The 19,559-nt window shown below is 40.3% G+C and overlaps 4 protein-coding genes across 7 annotated transcripts; 3 read left to right on the top strand and 1 right to left on the bottom strand.

The window, feature by feature from the left end:
* Positions 1 to 2,350: 2,350 nt before the first annotated feature.
* Positions 2,351 to 3,584, bottom strand: LOC104802760 (probable membrane-associated kinase regulator 1). Its single transcript, XM_010526510.2, has one exon. The coding sequence runs from the start codon at positions 3,493 to 3,495 to the stop codon at positions 2,479 to 2,481; it is 1,017 nt and encodes a 338-aa protein (XP_010524812.1). The 5' UTR covers positions 3,496 to 3,584; the 3' UTR covers positions 2,351 to 2,478.
* A 1,184-nt stretch (positions 3,585 to 4,768) lies between these two features.
* Positions 4,769 to 10,530, top strand: LOC104802761 (long chain acyl-CoA synthetase 6, peroxisomal). The gene is made up of 23 exons (XM_010526511.2): positions 4,769 to 4,965; positions 5,068 to 5,128; positions 5,226 to 5,303; positions 5,421 to 5,492; positions 5,585 to 5,666; positions 5,816 to 5,921; positions 6,010 to 6,086; positions 6,240 to 6,284; positions 6,407 to 6,493; positions 6,786 to 6,875; positions 7,035 to 7,114; positions 7,270 to 7,363; positions 7,569 to 7,657; positions 7,746 to 7,834; positions 7,979 to 8,108; positions 8,324 to 8,442; positions 8,566 to 8,689; positions 8,783 to 8,869; positions 9,215 to 9,318; positions 9,399 to 9,484; positions 9,556 to 9,642; positions 9,744 to 9,830; positions 10,203 to 10,530. The coding sequence occupies exons 1-23, from the start codon at positions 4,836 to 4,838 to the stop codon at positions 10,299 to 10,301; spliced, it is 2,103 nt and encodes a 700-aa protein (XP_010524813.1). The 5' UTR covers positions 4,769 to 4,835; the 3' UTR covers positions 10,302 to 10,530.
* Positions 10,531 to 11,229: 699 nt separating this feature from the next.
* On the top strand, positions 11,230 to 16,878 carry LOC104802763 (chloride channel protein CLC-d). Of its 3 annotated transcripts, none has more exons than XM_010526514.2 (24): positions 11,230 to 11,655; positions 11,724 to 11,796; positions 11,878 to 12,099; positions 12,201 to 12,247; positions 12,347 to 12,445; positions 12,569 to 12,643; positions 12,757 to 12,845; positions 13,063 to 13,203; positions 13,292 to 13,362; positions 13,438 to 13,517; positions 13,659 to 13,808; positions 14,009 to 14,068; positions 14,183 to 14,257; positions 14,535 to 14,686; positions 14,843 to 14,978; positions 15,055 to 15,186; positions 15,278 to 15,355; positions 15,442 to 15,506; positions 15,597 to 15,677; positions 15,779 to 15,935; positions 16,034 to 16,135; positions 16,226 to 16,275; positions 16,412 to 16,549; positions 16,805 to 16,878. In XM_010526514.2, the coding sequence occupies exons 1-23, from the start codon at positions 11,458 to 11,460 to the stop codon at positions 16,488 to 16,490; spliced, it is 2,412 nt and encodes an 803-aa protein (XP_010524816.1). In that variant the 5' UTR covers positions 11,230 to 11,457; the 3' UTR covers positions 16,491 to 16,549; positions 16,805 to 16,878. The 3 variants fall into 3 exon arrangements, with proteins under 3 accessions (XP_010524816.1, XP_010524817.1, XP_010524818.1); XM_010526515.1 differs by having other exon boundaries at positions 11,231 to 11,655; positions 15,442 to 15,497; XM_010526516.1 differs by lacking the exon at positions 16,805 to 16,878 and having other exon boundaries at positions 11,231 to 11,655; positions 16,226 to 16,270; positions 16,412 to 16,520.
* LOC104802762 (sugar transport protein 6-like) lies at positions 16,817 to 19,450 on the top strand. Of its 2 annotated transcripts, XM_010526513.2 has the most exons (5): positions 16,817 to 16,936; positions 17,138 to 17,319; positions 17,638 to 17,957; positions 18,060 to 18,686; positions 18,769 to 19,450. In XM_010526513.2, exons 2-5 carry the CDS (start codon positions 17,190 to 17,192, stop codon positions 19,216 to 19,218), a joined length of 1,527 nt encoding a protein of 508 aa, XP_010524815.1. In that variant the 5' UTR covers positions 16,817 to 16,936; positions 17,138 to 17,189; the 3' UTR covers positions 19,219 to 19,450. The 2 variants fall into 2 exon arrangements, with proteins under 2 accessions (XP_010524815.1, XP_010524814.1); XM_010526512.2 differs by having other exon boundaries at positions 16,817 to 17,319.
* The last annotated feature ends 109 nt before the right edge of the window (positions 19,451 to 19,559 follow it).

Here is a 19,559-nt window from a genome sequence, read left to right on the forward strand (position 1 = left end):
TCTCTCTCTCTCTCTCTCTCTCTCTCTCTCTCTCTCTCTCTCTCTCTCTCTCTCTCCTCTCTGATATTTTTATTCGTGTTTCCCCGAGCCTGTCTGAATTATTATAATGGCGTTGGTGAGGACAGTGAGCACGACAACGATGTTACAAGGATCCTACTTAACACATGCCAGTGCTTATCGTCCCACTGTTCATGCAAACCCTAATCTCCATTCTCTAATCCCACCTTTTTTTTGCTAATTACCCATTAATCAGTGCATTGATCTGATTAATAAGCATTGTCTCTTTATATATATATATATATATATATATATATATATATTCAATCATACTTGATCCAGTTAATGCTTAGTCTAATTTTGGAGTTTATTCATGTTTGTTCTTTAAAATTAATTTTATTGGTTTTTTTTAATGAAATTTTATTCACTAAAATTAATTTTAAAAATATATCAAATTGATTTTCAGATAATTTTTTATTCGGATACAAATTAATGTCCAAATAGAATATAAACCTGATTTTAATTTTTGTTGTTATGATTAATCCACCATCAACATAAAAACATATTGCGGACCAATATTATTGTGTAATCTCAGCTCGTTTTTCCTTAGTAAAAGGTATAAATAGTCTAAAACATTTCAGTGTCAATGATTTTTTTATTTAAAAAAAAAACTAATTTTCTTATCATACGTTATAATCTAATAATAAATCAATTATGATTAAACTTTGCGCATCTAACAAACTAGAAAACTTATTTCTACTTGTTACAACGAAACCAAATTAAAAACCATAGGACATAAAAACATGACGACGTTAACCGATCGATGGACAGTTTAACCAAATATCGGCACAGGAAATAGAAATGACATATTGTAATGTACATGCCTAATGTTATATATGTATATATGTGGTGCCCATTCAACCAAACTGAATTTTTAAAAAAAATAATAATTAAAAGGCGTCACAGGTACAACAAATCGTAATTGCAATTGTAAATGAAGTCCTGCTGTATACATAATCATAACTTAAGATATTAATTGCACTAATGAACGAATTAGCGACGAAAATGGAAATTGAAAGTCTACGATGATTTATTTATTTAAAAAGAAAATAGACAAGCAGATGATCCCATGAATGCACATCCATGCACGGATTTATCGGTCACGATAATTTACATACATCAGCAACACACACACAAAAACATATATATATATCTCACCCACCCTTGCATTTAAATATCAACAATGGAACTATTTTTTTTTAAATGATTCTCTTATTTTCCGTTGCATTTATGTGTATATATATATATTCGATTTCCATCTAATTCTTTGGTTAAATTACTCGACTCTGGTTCTGGTGAGAACCGGGTAATTAACGAACCAGTTGTCACGGATGATTTGTATTGTAAATGAAACGAAAACGATAGAAGAAGAAGTCATGGCGTCTAATGTAAAGAATCTAAGGAGCCGCTCTTCGAGGCCTGGTGCAGTAGTTCAAGGGTTCATGAACTCTCCAGTGAACCTGTCATTATTTGGGTGGTTTATCTATTCTATGTGGTTTGTATGCTATTACATGGAACCAAAAGATCAACGCGTCCGAACGAATTTGGTTGGGTTCCGCCGTTAAAAAAAACAAAAAATCTAAAGAGCAAAAAAAAACATAATAGGAACACTCAAACTTGGATGGTCTAGTGGTGAAAAAATATATAAAACAAGCTCTCACTCTGCGTTCAAACTCAAGTGTAGAGAGGACCATTCACCTGGGTTTTTCCAATCTTCTAGAAGATGTAGTCGGACTAAAGATCAATTTCTAACTTCTGGATTATAAAAAAAAAAACATAACACGAACATTATTCATAAGACCTAAATCCTTACCAAAAATAAAAAAAAAGGACCTAAAACGGCACGTAAGGCATGCAATCGGGTAGGTTGAGAGACACCGACATGATATAATCTATGAGAGAGAGAGAGAGAGCTTCGAAGCAACTGCGTGTTTGGTTTGGTCTGAACAAAGAGTATGGTACGAGACGAAGTACGTACTCATTCGACAGTCAAAGGGTCCGTCATTAAATGATCACCGTCGTTTTCGGATCACTCAAGTCGTGCACTCAACACAACACCACACATTAGATTCCACATGCGATTCCCATTTAATTATACATATATTAATATATAAATATTAGTTTTATATATTTTCTTTTGTTTTTTTTGGTTATTACAATGCAAAAAACAGACAGACCACGACTTGTCTTAAAAGTTACGTTAATAGAGTACCATAGAGTCTTTTCAAGCCACCGTGTAATCACGACTATCAATATACACCGTTCTTGTTTACGTAAGGATCTATATTTTTTGTTTATCCTTTTTTTTTAAATTTGAAAACGGTGTATGTTGATGGAAAAAACGGACCATTATCTGAATTCTGAGTCGTGGGTTTTTGATTAAATATACTAAGGAGAAAAAAAAAGGTTGAATTTGGAGCCCTAGATCTCGAGACTAACCATGCTTTTGTTCTTCTGCAACATCGAGTTCTTGCAATGTGCAATGGCTCCTTGAATAGCACTCTGCAATTCTTCCATTGAAGACATGCTACTTCCTCCGCCGCTGGCTCTTCCTCCTCCAGATTCCTCCACCGGAAAACCGCTCCGAGAGAGCACGCCGGAGTGGCTCGGTGACGACCTCATCGACGATGGGCAGCTCGCAGCGCAACGTCCACGTCTTGGGTACTTCAGATTCCCGGAGAACGTCATCGACAAACCGCCGGTGACGGCGGCGGATATGGCGGGTCCACGGACGCCGGAATCTTTTTTACGCGGGAAATCAATGTCTTTGAGTGACAGCATCTCTGTTTTCAGCTTGAGACCCTGTTGCTGCTGCTGCTGCTGTTTATGAGAAAGCTTCTCGTACAAGGGCTTGACTTTTTTCAAGTACTTGCGTATGACTTCCTTCGCGGTGGAGCTCATCCTCTTCACCGGAGAGGGAGCTGCGGTGGCGGTGGTGGCGGCGGCGGAGGAGGAGTGAGTGGCGTTCTTGGGGTCTTTCTTGAAAACAGAAGAGAATCTGGAGAGAGAGAAAGCAGATGACTTAGGGTTCTTCTTCGGTGGCAACTTGAAGAAATCATCGTCGGTGACGGAGCTTGGCCGGGAGGAGTCGCAGCCGTCGTGCGGCGGCGCGTGGAGGAGCAGCGGGAAAGAGGCAGTAGAGTCGGTGGAGGATGAGGAGCCGGTGGAGTCACGCGCGGCGGAGGAAGAGGATGAAGAATAATAAGATTCAGACGAGCAGAGTGTACGGACGAGCGAGCGACGTGGCGAGAGCTGGAGAGGGAGAAGCTGGCCCTTGTAGAAGAGCTCGTCGGCTGGGCAGAGAGAAGTGGAGGCTTTTCTCGGCGAGATCGAGACGCTGAATTCGAACTCCGACGACGATGACGACGGAGACGGCGGCGACGACTGCGACTGCTTCTTCGCCGGCGGCGACGGTGGCCGACGCGTTTCGCGTCTCATCTCTCTCTCTCTCTCTCTCTCTACGGCCTTATTGGCTTCTGATGTAAATTATGCATGTGTAATTTATTATAGAGACTGCAGCCACAGAGATCGCAGTCACATGCAAGCATACAATATAAATAATTCAAATACGGACTACTCTAAAAATTCACTGGACCGTTACAAAAAGTAAATGGTTAATTACTTTCTAGATACACCTACGTCATGGTGCATGTATAGTTGTATATATAATATATACACAGTGATTAACATTGAGCAGTGTATTTTCTATCAATGTCTTACGGTTATTATATACGTCTTCTTAATCTCACATAATTTATGGGGTTAATGATTATAAAAGATAAAAAGTTATTTTGTAAAAAAAAGATAAAAAGTTAATGAATTATTAAATAAATAGACCTGGGGGGAGTAAATAGCGTCGCGTTTATCGAGAAAATACAGCAGGGAGGGCGTTTGGAGTCGCGATTCTGTCACGTGACGCGAACGCGAAAAGTGGCGATTCGTCGTCCTGAGTCCACTCTCCCCTTTTAATGCTTCATCAGCGATTTGTTTGCTTTTATTACGAAATCTTCAATGAAACGAAAACAAAAATGAAGTTGACCAAAAAAAAAACCACCAAAGTTTCCACGTGGCGGATCCATACGAAATTCATTGATAATCCGATGCGATTTAATACGGATAAAGCGGATAAAGATATGAATGTTTTTTTTTTTACTATAAATTCTCATTTATAGCCATCATAATATAAAAACTAAAATAAATTACGGATCATGAATTATAAAAATTAAAATTAGATAACATAATCGTTTTTTTTTTATTTTTTGGTTTCAGAAAAATTACAATGCGACGTTCATACCATTGTATTTTGATTTCGAAAAAGAATTATGTTCTAAAATTATAATTGTAGATTTTCAATGATTTTTATATTTAATTAAAATTTTAAAACTTATATCAAATTCGATTTTTATGCAACCGAAACGTTTAGGTAACGGAAACGGGCCCATAGGATGCATATCTGAATTTTACCCATAAAAGCCCATTTAATTAGTCCGTACGATAAGCTCAATAATTCTGATAATGGGCTTTTAAGTCAGATTTATCCTTTATTTTTTTTTCCGGAAATAAATATCCTCGTAAAGAAAAGTCTGTTGGAGATTTGTAATTTCCCGAATTGGAAAATCAATAAAAGTGGGAAAAAAGTTAATTTATGCTTATTAAATAAATAATCGGATATTCATCGTTCAAGGGGATAGCGACATCAAGGAAGAGATTGGGAAGCGTGCCCGTACCGTATTTGTAAGGTTGGATCGAGTCATTGCTTCTGCTTCAGATCGCCGGAGATGGACTCCTCCTCCTCCTCCGCTGCCGCCGCCCGCCGCCGCATCGACACTATCCATTCCCATCTTGTCACCTCTCCTCGCTCTCCGCCTCTCCTTCGCTCTAGCCCCACTGCTGGCGAGTTCTGCCTCGGTTGGTATCTCTCTCTCGGATTCTCTGAATCTCTCTCTCTAATGTCGTAACAACGCGGGAATGCTGACGCCATGGCCGTGGGTGTGTCGTTCTCTGTATCAGAAAAGGGCTACAGTGTTGTTCTTCCTGAGAAGTTGCACACGGGCAATTGGAATGTCTACAGGTTCTTCCGTCGTGTCCCTCTTTTCCTTTTTTCACATGTTTTCCACTCTCTTTATATGAAATTTTGTATCCATTTGATTTCTGATTTCTGACTTCAGGTCTGCCCGATCTCCGTTCAAGCTTGTCAGTAGATTCCCAGATCATCCCGACATTGCCACCCTTCATGACAACTTTGAGTATGTTTCTTTTCTGCCTTGTTTCAATCTTCATTAGAGACGAGATGTATTGTTTGCGTATGATTTGTTTTTTCAACTGCCTTGTTATTGCGTACTACCCATGTTTGCTAAATGTAGGCATGCTGTTCAAGATTTTCGAGACTACAAGTATTTAGGAACTCGGGTTCGTGTTGATGGAACAGTGGGAGAGTGAGTTGCTGATCATAACGTTTTTAAATGGGATCTGCAATCCCAGAATTTTCAAGGTTTTGAGTTACATGATTCGATCTCTCCTTCTGCAGCTACAAATGGATGACTTATGGAGAAGCTGGTACAGCAAGAACTAATCTTGGTTCTGGACTAGTTTATCATGGAATCCCTGTGGTGGGTTTCAATTTTCTATATCTTTGTACATGCTTTTGCCATCTTTTTCCGAAAATTCTCCCTGGAGTGATGTTTTAGCTCACGTTTGTTATTTTTTTCAGCTGACTTAGAATCATTACAGTGAATTTGTCTTCTTATCTTCATGATAGGGATCTTCTATTGGACTTTATTTTATCAACCGTCCTGAGTGGCTCATCGTCGACCATGCCTGTTCTTCGTATTCTTATGTATCTGTTCCTTTGTATGACACTCTCGGTATGTGTCTGCTCAATGTGTATTACTTCTACCAAAGATTCTTTCCATTGCTATCCAATATGTCTAAGCATATTTTGCATTGCTGAAGGTCCCGACGCTGTCAAATTTATTGTCAATCATGCCACTGTTCAAGCCATATTTTGTGTGCCTGAAACTTTAAACTCTGTAAGTTTAGCCATATGCTGCTTGAGTTGCCTTCGTTTTTGCACTTGATTGACTGTGTTCCTATTAAGAGTTCACACCTTAGGAAATCTTAATTACATTATTCTATTGTCTCTTTCATTGCCTTCTTACATGGGTTATCTTTTGATCTCACAGTTACTGAGCTTCTTGTCTGAGATGCCAACAGTACGCCTGATTGTGGTACAAAGAAACCATCCGTACTTCTAAGTAATTATTATGGTTTGAGAATAAAGACTGAACTCTAGATTTATCATATTCGTTGCTTTTTTTTTCTTTTCTATTTTCATTTATATGCTGAGTAGGTTGTTGGAGGGTTGAGCGAATCTTTGCCTTCGCTTCCCTCATCAGGACAAGTGAAAGTTGTCTCGTATTCCACTTTACTGAATCAGGTATTTGCAAACCCCTCTCGATGATCTGTTCTTGGAACAACCGTGACAAAATTGCTAGTACGGTTATTAACATGCATTTTTCCTTTCGTATTAACTTATTTCGCATCAGCATTCACTCAAAACCTGGTATGGACAGGAATGTCGTTGCACTTCCATCTTTAATTTTAATTCCATCTTTCTTAGGTATAAAGATGCCTTATACTGCCTTAATATTCCAAGAGAACCTTGCGACTAAAAGTGGTAGTCTGTATCTTACTCTGTGATGGTACATGTAATGTGAATTTGTTTTCAGGGTCGCAGTAACCCTCAGCCATTTTGCCCACCAAGGCCTGATGATGTTGCAACGATATGTTATACAAGCGGTACAACTGGGACTCCAAAGGTTCTACTTGTTTGAGATTTTACTGGTTTCTAGATAGGGAATCATACATATCTCTATTTCCTATTTCTGCAGTCTACGACAACTAAACTTCTTTTTATGCTATGCTGTATGTCTCTCTCCGCCTTGATCTGGGGTTTCTTCCTGTTGAAATCTATTAAGGGGGTCGAACTAACCCATGCAAACTTGATTGCCAATGTTGCTGGCTCCAGTCTTAGCGTGAGGTTCTACTCTTCAGACATGTGAGTGCAGCACTACTTTTTACCAAATGTATTCTCCTCTGTGTTTGTTGGTACCTGTATCTATATCCTCAAAATTCCTACTCCTTGTCTACTTTTGGCTGTCGCAAATGACTGATAGATAACCGATGTTCTTATAACCTCTTCGAAACTTGCAGTTACATTTCGTATCTTCCGCTGGCACATATTTATGAACGAGCAAACCAGATCCTGACAGTTTACTTTGGAGTTGCTGTTGGATTCTATCAAGGGGTTGGTGACTTAACTTCTCTTTCTTATGACCAATACACAAGTTGACTGTTTAAACTGGGAAAGAATGTCTCTTAATTTTGCTGTAATCTTTCCTAGCAGTCCCACTGTGGTTCTTTTGATACACCTCTACTACTTTGCATTTATAAGTTGTGTTATAGCTGTGCACTGCTTACTTGGTGGACTGATCTTGGCATATTTCCTGCAGGATAATTTAAAATTACTGGATGATCTGGCTGCTCTAAGACCTACTATATTCTGCAGTGTTCCTCGACTGTACAACAGAATATACGATGGGTACGATCATCTACATACTATTATGCTTTCTTTGCGGCCTTTGATACTTCACCGAACTAATGACTAAAATCTTTGTTGGCACTGACAGTATCATCAATGCCGTAAAATCGTCTGGTGGGCTGAAAGAGAGGCTCTTCAATGCTGCCTATAATGCTAAAAAGCAGGCTTTGTTGAATGGTAAGATTTGTCATGAACATGAAATTTGGTTTGTCTATAATAGGTGTATTTAGATGGACTTCCGGCTGTGCCATGAAAAAGCTTTATTTGTAAGTTTCAATGTATGGCTTTTATTACGTCATGTTTTTCCCCTGGCAATTTCAGGGAAGAGTGCCTCCCCCATATGGGACAGGTTGGTATTTAATAAAATAAGAGCTAGACTTGGAGGGCGTGTCCGTTTTATGGCATCTGGTGCTTCACCTCTGTCTCCTGACGTGATGGAATTTTTGAAAATGTAAGTTATCTGCCTTGAAGATTATGTTCAGCCATGGAGTAATTCTCTCTTGTTTTCAAAATGAACATTCTTTAACGATACCAGCTTTCTTCCCTTTGCTTATTGATAATTATGTTGTTCGTGGTTTGTATGATTTTGTTTGACATAAACTGGTATAATTCTGTCTTTTTCTTTGTCTCTCGTTTGCATAATCATGTCTTGGGACTTGTCTGCAGATGCTTTGGAGGAAGGGTAACAGAAGGATATGGCATGACTGAGACTTCTTGTGTTATAAGTGGTATGGATGAGGGTGATGATCTTCCTGGACATGTTGGCTCTCCTAATGCATCCTGCGGTGGGCACTGGAATTGATCACTATTCATTTTTCGTACTCTTCGTTTAAGAATAAATAGTTCCGCTTTGGAACTAAATCCTCAAATATATTGCTTATTGTATGTGATATGCTTTCCGGTTGCAGAAGTCAAGCTTGTAGACGTACCAGAAATGAACTACACATCTGCAGATCAACCCTATCCTCGTGGTGAAATATGTGTTAGGGGTCCCATCATTTTCAGAGGCTATCACAAAGACGAAGTTCAAACGTATTCACCTGCTGCAAAAATATTGAACATCTTCCAGTATTAAAGAGTTTAGTATAATCTAATCCCATCCATTTACATGTATTTCATTGACAGGAGAGAGGTAATTGATGAAGAAGGATGGCTTCATACTGGTGATATAGGTCTCTGGCTGCCTGGAGGACGTCTAAAAATTATTGACAGGTTAATCCGAAACACGAGTTTTTTTCGTAATTCATTAGTTGACTTTCATACCTTGGCCCCTAGATTAAGTACCTAGTTTTCCATCCGTATTTGCTCCGTGCATGGATAGCTTTAGCTTCTTTCTGGTGATAAATATTGGTTCAAATAAAGTTGTCATGCTTGCTTGGTAAATTGCAAGAATTCCACTGTGTCTATTACTTTGACCAGCATGTAATCGAATTTCCCCTAAGAGCGGAAACATTGGGACTACAAGCTCATTCTATATGCAAACCGGGTTAATTCTCCAGTATGTGGTGCGATCTTTGGCATCAAAGATTTCATAAGATCTTCTCACTCTTATAATAGGAAAAAGAACATCTTCAAATTGGCCCAAGGGGAGTACATAGCTCCAGAGAAAATCGAAAACGTGTATGCCAAATGCAAATTTGTGGCCCAATGCTTCATATATGGTAACGAATGAAGTCTCGGGAACTTGCTCCTTCACGTATTGCTCCTCCGCATGAGCATCATCCTTGCTTTTCATTTGCAGGTGACAGCTTTAATTCATCTTTGGTGGCTGTTGTATCGGTTGACCAAGATGTTCTAAAAGCCTGGGCCGCTTCAGAAGGCATAAAGGTGATAATCTCCTCCACAAGTGATTCTTTACATAAAACAAGGAAGTAACATATGTTGAGTGTTACATGCAGTATGGAGATTTGAGAGAATTATGTAACGACCCGAGGGCAAAAGCAGCGGTAATGGCTGATATGGACGCCGTTGGAAGAGAAGCTCAGGTAATTGCATCACAGAAACTTGGCTCTCTTCTTATCGCCTCTCATGTAAAATCCTCACAGGAACAACCACCAACTTTCTCTGTTTGTATCTTTGTCTGAAGTTGAGAGGCTTTGAATTCGCAAAGGCCGTAACTTTGGTGCTGGAGCCATTTACCCTGGAAAATGGCCTTCTGACTCCAACGTTTAAGGTAAATCTCCATGACCCATCTCGACCAAATACATGATTAGATTAGATCTTATGTAAACCTTTCCCATGCAAACTAGCTTTCCAAGGGTAAGTTATGGATATGTGTCTACAGTTTGGATTTAGGTTTGATCCAATTAATGTTGTCAAACACCATGTGAGCATTGATGATGGATCTAGGTCGATTAGATATAGGAGCGGTTGATGGCTTATAAGTTTATGGATATATTCATCTCAAAGCTAGCTTTTGAGGGTGAATTCTACCCGTAGATAGAATAGCTCGGGTTTTCTTTTTGATGGGCAAGTTTCTGAAAACCGATTCTGGAGTGATGTGAAAATGGAAACTGAGGGAAAAAAGCTGTGGCTGAATTTGCAGATAAAAAGGCCACAAGCTAAGGAATACTTTGCAGAAGCAATGGCCAAAATGTACACGGAGCTTGCTGCTTCAGATCCCACTTCTTCTAAAGCCTTGTGAGATTTTGACGGCCAAGCACACACTGAAACCTCCTTCTCTTCCTCCTAAAGGCAAAAATAAATAAATAAATTTGCATTCTTTTTCTTTTTTGGAGAATTTTATAAAAAGAATAAAGGTGATACATACATAGATATATAGCTACTGAATGTATCATGTTTTCCTGTGTAATAAAGATGTCCAAAAATTGATTTTTGGGGTATACTTTTATTTTCAAGTGATTACCATCACACATCACACCGCCATTAGATTTGCTTTGTACGACTTTTTGACGTTTATATGTGGGACTGAATTTAATAGTGGATCGTTGACCACTCTTTCTACTTTTAGATTTTTTCACCTTTTTAAAAAATTAAATAAAAAGTTATATATATTTTCATTATATTCTCATTCATATAAGTTGGATAATTAATATTTAAGATAACATTAGGAATATTTTTAAATGTGATCAAAAGGGTCATTTATTTAAAAATCGATGGAGTAATTGATCATTATTTTGGTTCAGACAAGTTAAACCAAGTTTTGTTTGGTTTGGGTTAATTATTTTTTTTAATCCAAAATCAGTATAATTTTAGTTTTTTTGGTTAGTTTAGTTTGTTTTGACTTCTATTATTGGATTTTGTATCAGTTATATTTTTTGTTTAATTTAGTTTGTTTTGACTTCCATTTACATTGTTTTTGAAAATTATATATACTCAAAATTTAGGTTGAATTTCTAGAAATTTTTATTTGACTTAAGTTAAAATTAGTTTTTCTAAAAAAAAGACACTTTATCCTTTAGATAGGTTTTGTTTTGTTTCAGTTGTTTTTTTTTAAATTTATTTTTGTATTCCATTTAATCTGAGACGAATTTTATTAATTTAATTTATAAAATACATATATAAAAAATGTTTTAGATAACTACGATACCATTATACTATAAACCGGTACCGTGTATGGTAAGGCAAATGTACAAAAGTCATTACTTAGTGCAGTTGTATACAGGGATCCGGTCGTGATCGAGACGGAGCAATTACGCGTAAAACAAGGAACCAATACAGTTCCCCAGATATCATCATCATCATCTCAGCAAATGGTGATTCTGATGAATCTGAGAGCCATTTGAATTCGCCGGCGACCGAATCGAATCCCTGATTCACCGGAGCGCGAGGGTTTGATCATGTTGTCGAATCATCTTCAGGACGGGATCGAATCCACCAAGCATATCTGGTCTCGCATCCCGGAATTCGACGATTCTTCCGCCGACGGCGGCCTGCTCAGCTCCCGCCGCGGTGGAGTCAATGGCGGCGGCGGCGGCGGAGGTGTTGAGAGCCTCGATTACGAGGTTATCGAGAATTACGCTTACAGAGAAGAACAGGTAAGTCTTCCTCTCTCTCTCTCTCTCTCTTGTTTCCTTCTCCTCTGCTAATTGTCTCTGGTTTTCAGGCGCAGCGAGGAAAGCTCTATGTCGGGTACTATGTTGCCGTCAAATGGTTCTTCTCTTTGCTAATTGGGATTGGTATGTGTCTCTGCAGTGTGCTCGGTTTCAACTTTCAGTTTCGGACCGAACTTGGGTCTGATTCTTGTCGATTCGTCTTAGGTACTGGGTTGGCGGCTGTTTTCATAAATCTCTCGGTCGAGAATTTTTCCGGATGGAAATTTACCTTCACGTTTTCCATCATCCAGAAGTCATACTTTGCCGGTTTCATCGTTTATGTTCTCATCAATCTCGCATTAGTCTTTTCTTCTGCGTATATCATTACCCAATTCGCTCCTGCTGCTGCTGGTTCCGGTATTCCTGAGATTAAGGGTTATCTAAATGGTACGTCTACCGCTTTAATGCCTTTTCTTATCGATATTGCCTGAAAGTTTTTGATTCTCTATTCTTTTGTAGCTTTGATTTTCTTGCATTTGACTGCGCAGGAATTGATATTCATGGGATCCTGCTCTTTAGAACTCTCATTGGAAAGGTGCATACTATGATTGAGCTTTAATGGTGGATCTTACTATTCTAGGAAATAGATTTGCTGTATCTTGGAGACATTTTTGTATAGCTATTTCTGTTTTAGATATTTGGAAGCATCGGCTCTGTTGGTGGTGGCTTAGCACTGGGGAAAGAAGGCCCTCTTATACATACGGGTGCTTGCATCGCGTCTTTACTTGGTCAGGTAAGTATCCAAAGGCATGAAAATGTAGGTTGAATATTGCTTTTCACAATACTCTTCGGTGTCTTTTCGCTGGGCTGCTGCAGAGTAGCAATATTTTTTTCTCTTTGATTTCTGTTCGTTCAGGGTGGGTCTACGAAATATCATCTGAATTCTCGGTGGCCTCAACTTTTCAAGAGTGACAGAGATCGCCGTGATCTTGTGAGTGCCTTATGCTTCTCGTTAAGAATTGTATTGGCTCTTTTCGCAGTAAAGATGAGGTGAAAGTTTTCTTTGGAGAAGCTTATGGTTTCCCTTTTCTGATGTCCTGAAAGGTCACTTGTGGATGTGCAGCTGGAGTTGCTGCTGCTTTTAGAGCTCCAGTTGGTGGAGTGCTATTTGCGTTAGAGGAGGTCACGTCTTGGTAGGTTCTTTCCCCATTTTTTAGCACCTGAAAGAATTCTGTCCCGTTTCCGTGAAAAAATCATTTCAGGAACTTTGTTGTCTGTTGTTCTATTTCTTTCCCAATTGGTTGTTGGTGTGGCCTTGCAACAATGCATTTACCCTTTAGGTTGTTTTACCTAGTGTGGCTCGCTGTACACAGTATGCCCATTTAGATTAATTTGTGTCTTCTCTCGAAGGTGGAGAAGCCAACTCATGTGGCGTGTCTTTTTCACTTCGGCCGTGGTGGCTGTTGTGGTTCGTACCGCCATGGGATGGTGCAAGAGTGGAAAATGTGGACACTTTGGTGCAGGTGGTTTCATTATATGGGATGTATCAGAGTAAGGTTCCTGATTTACATATTCTTTCATGCCTAAATAGGTTGATCATGCTGGAGTTAACTCAAACATGTCTTCCTCTCTTTTGCAGTGGTCAAGATGACTACTACTTCAAGGAGCTTCTGCCAATGGCTGTAATTGGAGTTATTGGAGGCCTTCTTGGTCAGGCTTTATAGCTTTTGACTTACTTTATCCTTCGGTAAAACTTTCATTTCTCATGACGTTTTTCGTTTTTAGGTGCTTTGTTCAACCAACTTACGCTATATATGACATCTTGGCGTCGGAATTCTTTGCATAAGAATGGCAACCGAGTTAAGGTAATCTTCAGTGAGCTCCTTTGTTTATTTTTTTTGCCCCTTTTTTTGGGTTGGATTCTGTTTTGTTTTTGGCTTTTGCTTTGATCATCTCGGTGCTGGGCTGGCTCTAAGAAACTGTGATTGAATGTGTTGGGTTTGCAGATAATTGAAGCTTGCATCATCTCGTGTATAACTTCGGCAATCTCGTTTGGCCTACCACTCCTGAGAAGGTGTAGCCCATGCCCTGGACCAGATCCTGGTTCTGGTATTGAATGTCCCCGGCCTCCAGGAATGTATGGGAATTATGTAAATGTAAGAAACCAGGACAGAGCTCAATACACTAAGTATACTTGGTGAACTTTTAACATTCTCATGAGAAGGCTTTCATCATGAACTGATTTGATGTTTTCTTAAGAAAATTTAATAATCAATTCCTTGAACTTCAGCAATACCTTTGTACCTGATGAACTTTCTGACTTTGCATTCTTGTTGCTTTTTCTTGATGGTCATAGTTCTACTGCAAGACAGGAAACGAATACAATGATCTTGCAACAATTTTCTTCAATACTCAGGTCATATGCCTTTCCTTTCATAGCATCTCATTTTTTTCCCTCTTTTACTTTCTTTTATCCGGGTTCTAACCTGTCTACTTCAACTGAATCTTTTTGTTCTCATTTTGGTGGCAGGATGATGCAATACGAAATTTGTTTAGCGCAAAAACGATGCACGAGTTCAGCGCTCAGAGTCTGTTAACCTTTTTGGTACGGAAGTCATTTTCTTATCTGGTTTGTTCTTGGAAGAATCTATCCAAAATCACATGGTCACATGTTCCGGGATGTACAATTAGTTATCCACAGCATTTGAGAGTCGGAGTACTGTAAGCATGCTAGCAAGAGGATAAGAGATTTGCTGATTCGACTTAAAAATGGTTTTCTGACACCTTATTTGGATGTTCTTGGCCTATGTTTATGTTCCTTGTTCCTAATCTCCAAACATTGTTCGCCGTTCGCACATCCTTTGACGTTTAATTTTGTGCAGGCTATGTTTTATACATTAGCAGTGGTGACATTTGGAACTGCTGTTCCTGCCGGTCAGTTTGTTCCTGGAATAATGATAGGATCAACCTATGGACGCCTTGTTGGCATGTTTGTCGTTAGGTTCTACAAGAAGCTCAATATCGAGGAGGGAACGTGAGTCTCTTTCTGTATTATATTTTTTTTGTAGGCCTTAGTACTTATGCTGCTTAAATTTGTGGCATTAGCATTTCTTTCTTAAATTTGTGCCGTGAACTGTTTATTTATTTGTTTATTGGTATCTGAATACAAAAGCAACTCTTTGATGTTTAGTTATGCTTTGCTGGGAGCTGCTTCTTTTCTCGGAGGCTCGATGAGGATGACAGTATCTTTATGTGTTATCATGGTTGAAATCACAAACAACCTGAAACTTCTGCCTCTTATAATGCTGGTTCTTCTGATCTCTAAGGTATGAGTTGTAGAAAACCATCATTTCTTTCATCTTGATTTCGACTGATATGCGCTTAAATCGTTTTTGTTTTTAGGCTGTTGGTGATGCTTTCAATGAGGGATTATATGAAGTACAAGCACACTTGAGGGGTATTCCGTTGCTTGATTCGAGACCCAAGTACCAAATGCGGCAAACGACTGCTAGGGAAGCATGTAGAAACCAGAAGGTAGCTATCATTTGTCCCATTAGAGGGAAGGGAGCTGTTTCCTGTTAATCAACTAACATGTGGGTCTTTGGCGTTTGTTGCCCTTTTGAAGGTCGTTTCCTTGCCTCGAGTTGTTAGGGTTGCAGATGTTTATTCTATTCTGCGCAGCAATGCACACAACGGATTTCCAGTAAGTTTGCTCACTCCCACACGTATTCGGGTTGTGAACAGTATAGTGATATGTATTGATTCTTTGTATGTTTTGATATCGTTTAGGTGATTGATCACGCGAGAAGTGGTGAAACACTTGTCATGGGCTTACTCCTTCGTAGGTATGTGATGTGAGTATATCCGTTTAACATTTTCTAGCTGGAAAGGGTATTCATTATTCCTTAGGAAATGTGAATTCTGAGTTTGGTTCACCATTGCAGTCATTTGCTTGCTCTCCTTCAGTCAAAGGTAGATTTTCAGCATAGTCCTCTGCCTTGTGATCCAAGTGCGAGAGCTATCGGGTAAACATGTTTTCATATTTATTTCACATTCTTTGCATTCTGATTGCAAAACCCAAGGAGCTGTCTTTTGTCTAATACATAGTTGATTCTGCTTTCTCCAGGCACAATTTTAGTGAGTTCGCTAAACCTGTTTCAAGTAAAGGGATAAGCATAGATGATATACATCTAACTACAGATGATTTAGAGATGTACATTGATCTTGCCCCGTTTTTAAATCCATCTCCGTATGTTGTTCCCGAAGACATGTCTCTAACAAAGGTGAGTAAGCTGTCTTATTATTGATTGATTGATTAGAACGCGATCTGTTTGGGGGCATTCTCTCATCATATATAAGGCCGAATCTGCTGCTGATTCAGGTATATAACCTTTTCCGGCAACTCGGGCTGAGGCATCTATTTGTTATTCCACGTCCTTCTCGTGTGGTAGGCTTGATTACCAGAAAAGATTTGCTTATCGAGGTATTCATTCTAAGGTCACTATCTATATGGAACTTTCTGTTTCACGACGACTTGGAAATAACAATCGAGGCAATCATTGTTTCGGTGCAGAATGACGGGGAGTCTTCCTCAGTTGAGCTTCAACAGGAAACTAGTGTAAGGTCTTGCTACTATAGTCCACGTCTTTGAACAAAACCTTGTCGAGGTTTCGGTTATGGTGTTACCAGTTCTTGTCCCTCTCCATTCTAGATAATTCGGCCTTCTCTTAACGCCATTCTGTCTCATTTCTTCCCGTAGATCTCAGTACGGTGAGATAGAAAGGTGGCGGGGAAACTCGGATGCACCTCGTCCGCTCCTAAACAATCTGATAGGCTAAATGATACAAACAACGGAGAATCAGTTGAAGATGTTAATTATCCTAATCTTCCTCGAAAGGTCGATTTCTTCTCAGACCCTTCTGTATTCATTGCCATTAAAACGAGAATCTTTTTACCCCCAAAACTGTTACAAAAGGATGATCTGAAGAGATAGGATTGTGCTGTCTATTCGTGTGGATTAACAGAGGATAAAATAATCACGTCATTTAGGATTCTTTGTTAATTAAATGTAAATATCCTTTCTCCTTGCGTATGTCTGTCTATACATATCTATCAACCAATATATACACACATGCTGATCTGTGAAAAACAGGAAAGGGGTGAACGCAAAACGGCAACTAAGCGCGTTGGCGTTGACGTTACGGCACAAATCCGAAACATACCAAAGAGACATAAATAAGGGAAGTGTATTGATTGTTAGGAATGAAGAATTTGCTGTCGATGGGTAAGAACAAAGGATAGCTTTCCTTATTTACGCACGCCATTCAATATCCGTGTTTCCCTCTTTTCTGTTTTTGGTCCGTTTTCCCATATTTAAACAAACATAACCATAAACCCTTCATCTCATCCCAAACCTCTGTATAAATCTATGGTCTCCGTCTCTTCCTGCTTCACTCTTGTTTCCCTGTCTCTAACCGAAACACAGGTTAGAGTTTTTGTGCTGTCTGATAGAGAGGTAGAGACTGTGATACGTTAAGATGCCTGCGGTTGTCGTGAGCGGGGGCACGGCCCCTGATTTCGAAGCCAAGATGACGGTCTACGTCTTCGTCTGCGTCATCATTTCAGCGGTTGGCGGCTTGATCTTCGGCTACGACATCGGGATCTCGGGTTTGTATTTCTCCCCCTCTCTCTCATTTTTAACGTTTCAGTTTTGTTGTCTCTTGTATCAAGAACTGCGGAAAACACTGCCGTAGATTCGTAACTCGATAGATCGTGTGACAGTTATCGAGTATGAGTGTTTTTGCATACCGATGGGTTTATTGATTCCGCCCTTTCGGAACAATATATTGGTCTATCAGGTTTTGAAACGTTTTCCGGAAAGTTTAGTGAGATCTGTCGTCTTATTTATCGGTTATGACAGAGATCTATATGATCCGAAGCTAAATATGCATACTCTTGATGATGGAATTGGATTTGGATTTGCAGGAGGAGTGTCGGCCATGAACGATTTCTTGAAGGAGTTCTTCCCGGCAGTGTACGAGAAGAAACTACATGCGCACGAGAACAACTACTGCAAATATGACAACCAGTTCCTACAGTTGTTCACTTCCTCTCTGTACCTGGCTGCCCTCGTGGCCAGTTTCGCTGCCTCGGCTGTCTGCTCTAAGCTTGGTCGTAGACCCACCATGCAGTTCGCTTCCATCTTCTTCTTGGTTGGGGTTGGCCTCACTGCTGCTGCCAAAAGCCTCGTCATGCTCATCTTCGGCCGGGTCTTTCTCGGATTCGGAGTTGGTTTTGGCAACCAGGTAAAGTATATTCGTTGACATGCTTATACATAATCTCACGTAAACGCATATATACACGAATTCTTTACATATGTACATTCTTATGGTTCGGAAATCCTTCAGGCAGTCCCGCTTTTCCTATCGGAAATCGCTCCCGCGAAACTCCGAGGAGGCCTTAACATATGCTTCCAACTCATGGTCACAATCGGAATCCTCATCGCCAATGTAGTGAATTACTTCACCTCCAAGGTCCATCCGAACGGATGGCGATACGCCCTTGGTGGTGCGGCCGTGCCTGCTGTCATCCTAGGCCTCGGATCGCTGGTCATCTGCGAGACACCAACGAGTCTCATCGAGCGGAACAAACTGGAAGCTGGGAAAGCCACTCTCAAGAAGATCAGAGGTGTCGAAAACGTCGAAGAAGAGTTCGAATCGATCGTGCAGGCCTGTGAATTCGCCAGGCAGGTCAAGGACCCTTACAGGAAGCTGATGAAGCCAGCGAGTCGGCCTCCCTTCGTTATCGGGATGTTGCTTCAGCTGTTTCAGCAGTTCACAGGGATCAACGCCATCATGTTCTACGCTCCTGCCCTGTTTCAAACCGTCGGGTTTGGGAACGACGCTGCTTTGCTCTCCGCTGTCATCACAGGTACGATCAATGTCCTCTGCACATTCGTCGGGATCTACCTCGTGGACAGAACCGGCCGGCGAGTTCTATTGCTCGAGTCAGCCGTCCACATGCTAATTTCCCAGGTCCGTTCTCTTCCCTCTTCTCTCAAATCATCGTTTCCCTCAATCTGCAGACAAAACAATGAAACCTCTGTCTCTTTTCCAGGCAATCATCGGAGTCATCCTGGCAAAGGACCTGACAATCTCGGGAACGCTCGGGCGTGCGGAATCGATCGTGGTCGTGGTCTGCGTATTGCTGTTCGTGATGGGATTCGCCTGGTCATGGGGTCCGCTCGGGTGGCTAATCCCGAGCGAGACATTCCCGTTAGAGACAAGAACAGCAGGGTTCGCATGTGCTGTCTCCTGCAACATGTTCTTCACATTCCTGATAGCTCAAGCCTTCCTGTCGATGCTCTGCAACATGAGAGCCGGCATCTTCTTCTTCTTCAGCGGCTGGATCATAATTATGGGACTTTTCGCCTATTTCTTCGTCCCCGAGACGAAAGGTGTCCCGATCGACGCCATGAGAGAGCGCGTCTGGAAGCCCCACTGGTTCTGGAAAAGGTACATGCTGCCTGAAGATGATCGCAACGACGTTGAGAAGATCCACGACTGAGGATTTCTCTGTTTTCTCGTCGTCGTTAATGGTTCTTCGAGGATCAACAACTAATCTCTGGTTTAGATCAAAGCTCGTACAAGTTATAAAGGGTCGATGTGTTGTTGTGTAACGTCCAATATACAAACCCGGGAATGGAACAACGATAACCCATTACATATTACTCTAATAATTTTCCATTGAGCCTGTATAAATATGCCTTTCCAAATGTGTTGAGATGATATTGAGTATCCGTTGCCCTCGTATATCGCCCCGTACGGCTTCAAATGTGTATAAATACCAAGTCCTTGAATGGTTGCACCGAAACCATCCGCAAACAGAACGGTTACGATTTTTTATGT

The sequence above is a fragment of the Tarenaya hassleriana genome, unplaced genomic scaffold (genome assembly GCF_000463585.1).
Source record: "Tarenaya hassleriana unplaced genomic scaffold, ASM46358v1 Cleome8, whole genome shotgun sequence".
NCBI lineage: Eukaryota > Viridiplantae > Streptophyta > Magnoliopsida > Brassicales > Cleomaceae > Tarenaya > Tarenaya hassleriana.

What these genes read in the sequence shown, in the direction of transcription:
- LOC104802761 (XM_010526511.2), top strand. Translation starts at nt 4,836, where the DNA reads ATGGACTCCTCCTCCTCCTCCGCTGCCGCCGCCCGCCGCCGCATCGAC. An exon ending in GGCAATTGGAATGTCTACAG is followed by an intron (nt 5,129 to 5,225) that starts GTTCTTCCGTCG and finishes TTCTGACTTCAG; the next exon opens with GTCTGCCCGATCTCCGTTCA. An exon ending in GGCCCAATGCTTCATATATG is followed by an intron (nt 9,319 to 9,398) that starts GTAACGAATGAA and finishes TTTCATTTGCAG; the next exon opens with GTGACAGCTTTAATTCATCT.
- LOC104802763 (XM_010526514.2), top strand. Translation starts at nt 11,458, where the DNA reads ATGTTGTCGAATCATCTTCAGGACGGGATCGAATCCACCAAGCATATC. An exon ending in CTCTTTGCTAATTGGGATTG is followed by an intron (nt 11,797 to 11,877) that starts GTATGTGTCTCT and finishes GATTCGTCTTAG; the next exon opens with GTACTGGGTTGGCGGCTGTT. An exon ending in TGTATGGGAATTATGTAAAT is followed by an intron (nt 13,809 to 14,008) that starts GTAAGAAACCAG and finishes TGATGGTCATAG; the next exon opens with TTCTACTGCAAGACAGGAAA.
- LOC104802760 (XM_010526510.2), bottom strand. Translation starts at nt 3,495, where the DNA reads ATGAGACGCGAAACGCGTCGGCCACCGTCGCCGCCGGCGAAGAAGCAG.
- LOC104802762 (XM_010526512.2), top strand. Translation starts at nt 17,190, where the DNA reads ATGCCTGCGGTTGTCGTGAGCGGGGGCACGGCCCCTGATTTCGAAGCC. An exon ending in GAGTTGGTTTTGGCAACCAG is followed by an intron (nt 17,958 to 18,059) that starts GTAAAGTATATT and finishes GAAATCCTTCAG; the next exon opens with GCAGTCCCGCTTTTCCTATC. An exon ending in TCCACATGCTAATTTCCCAG is followed by an intron (nt 18,687 to 18,768) that starts GTCCGTTCTCTT and finishes TCTCTTTTCCAG; the next exon opens with GCAATCATCGGAGTCATCCT.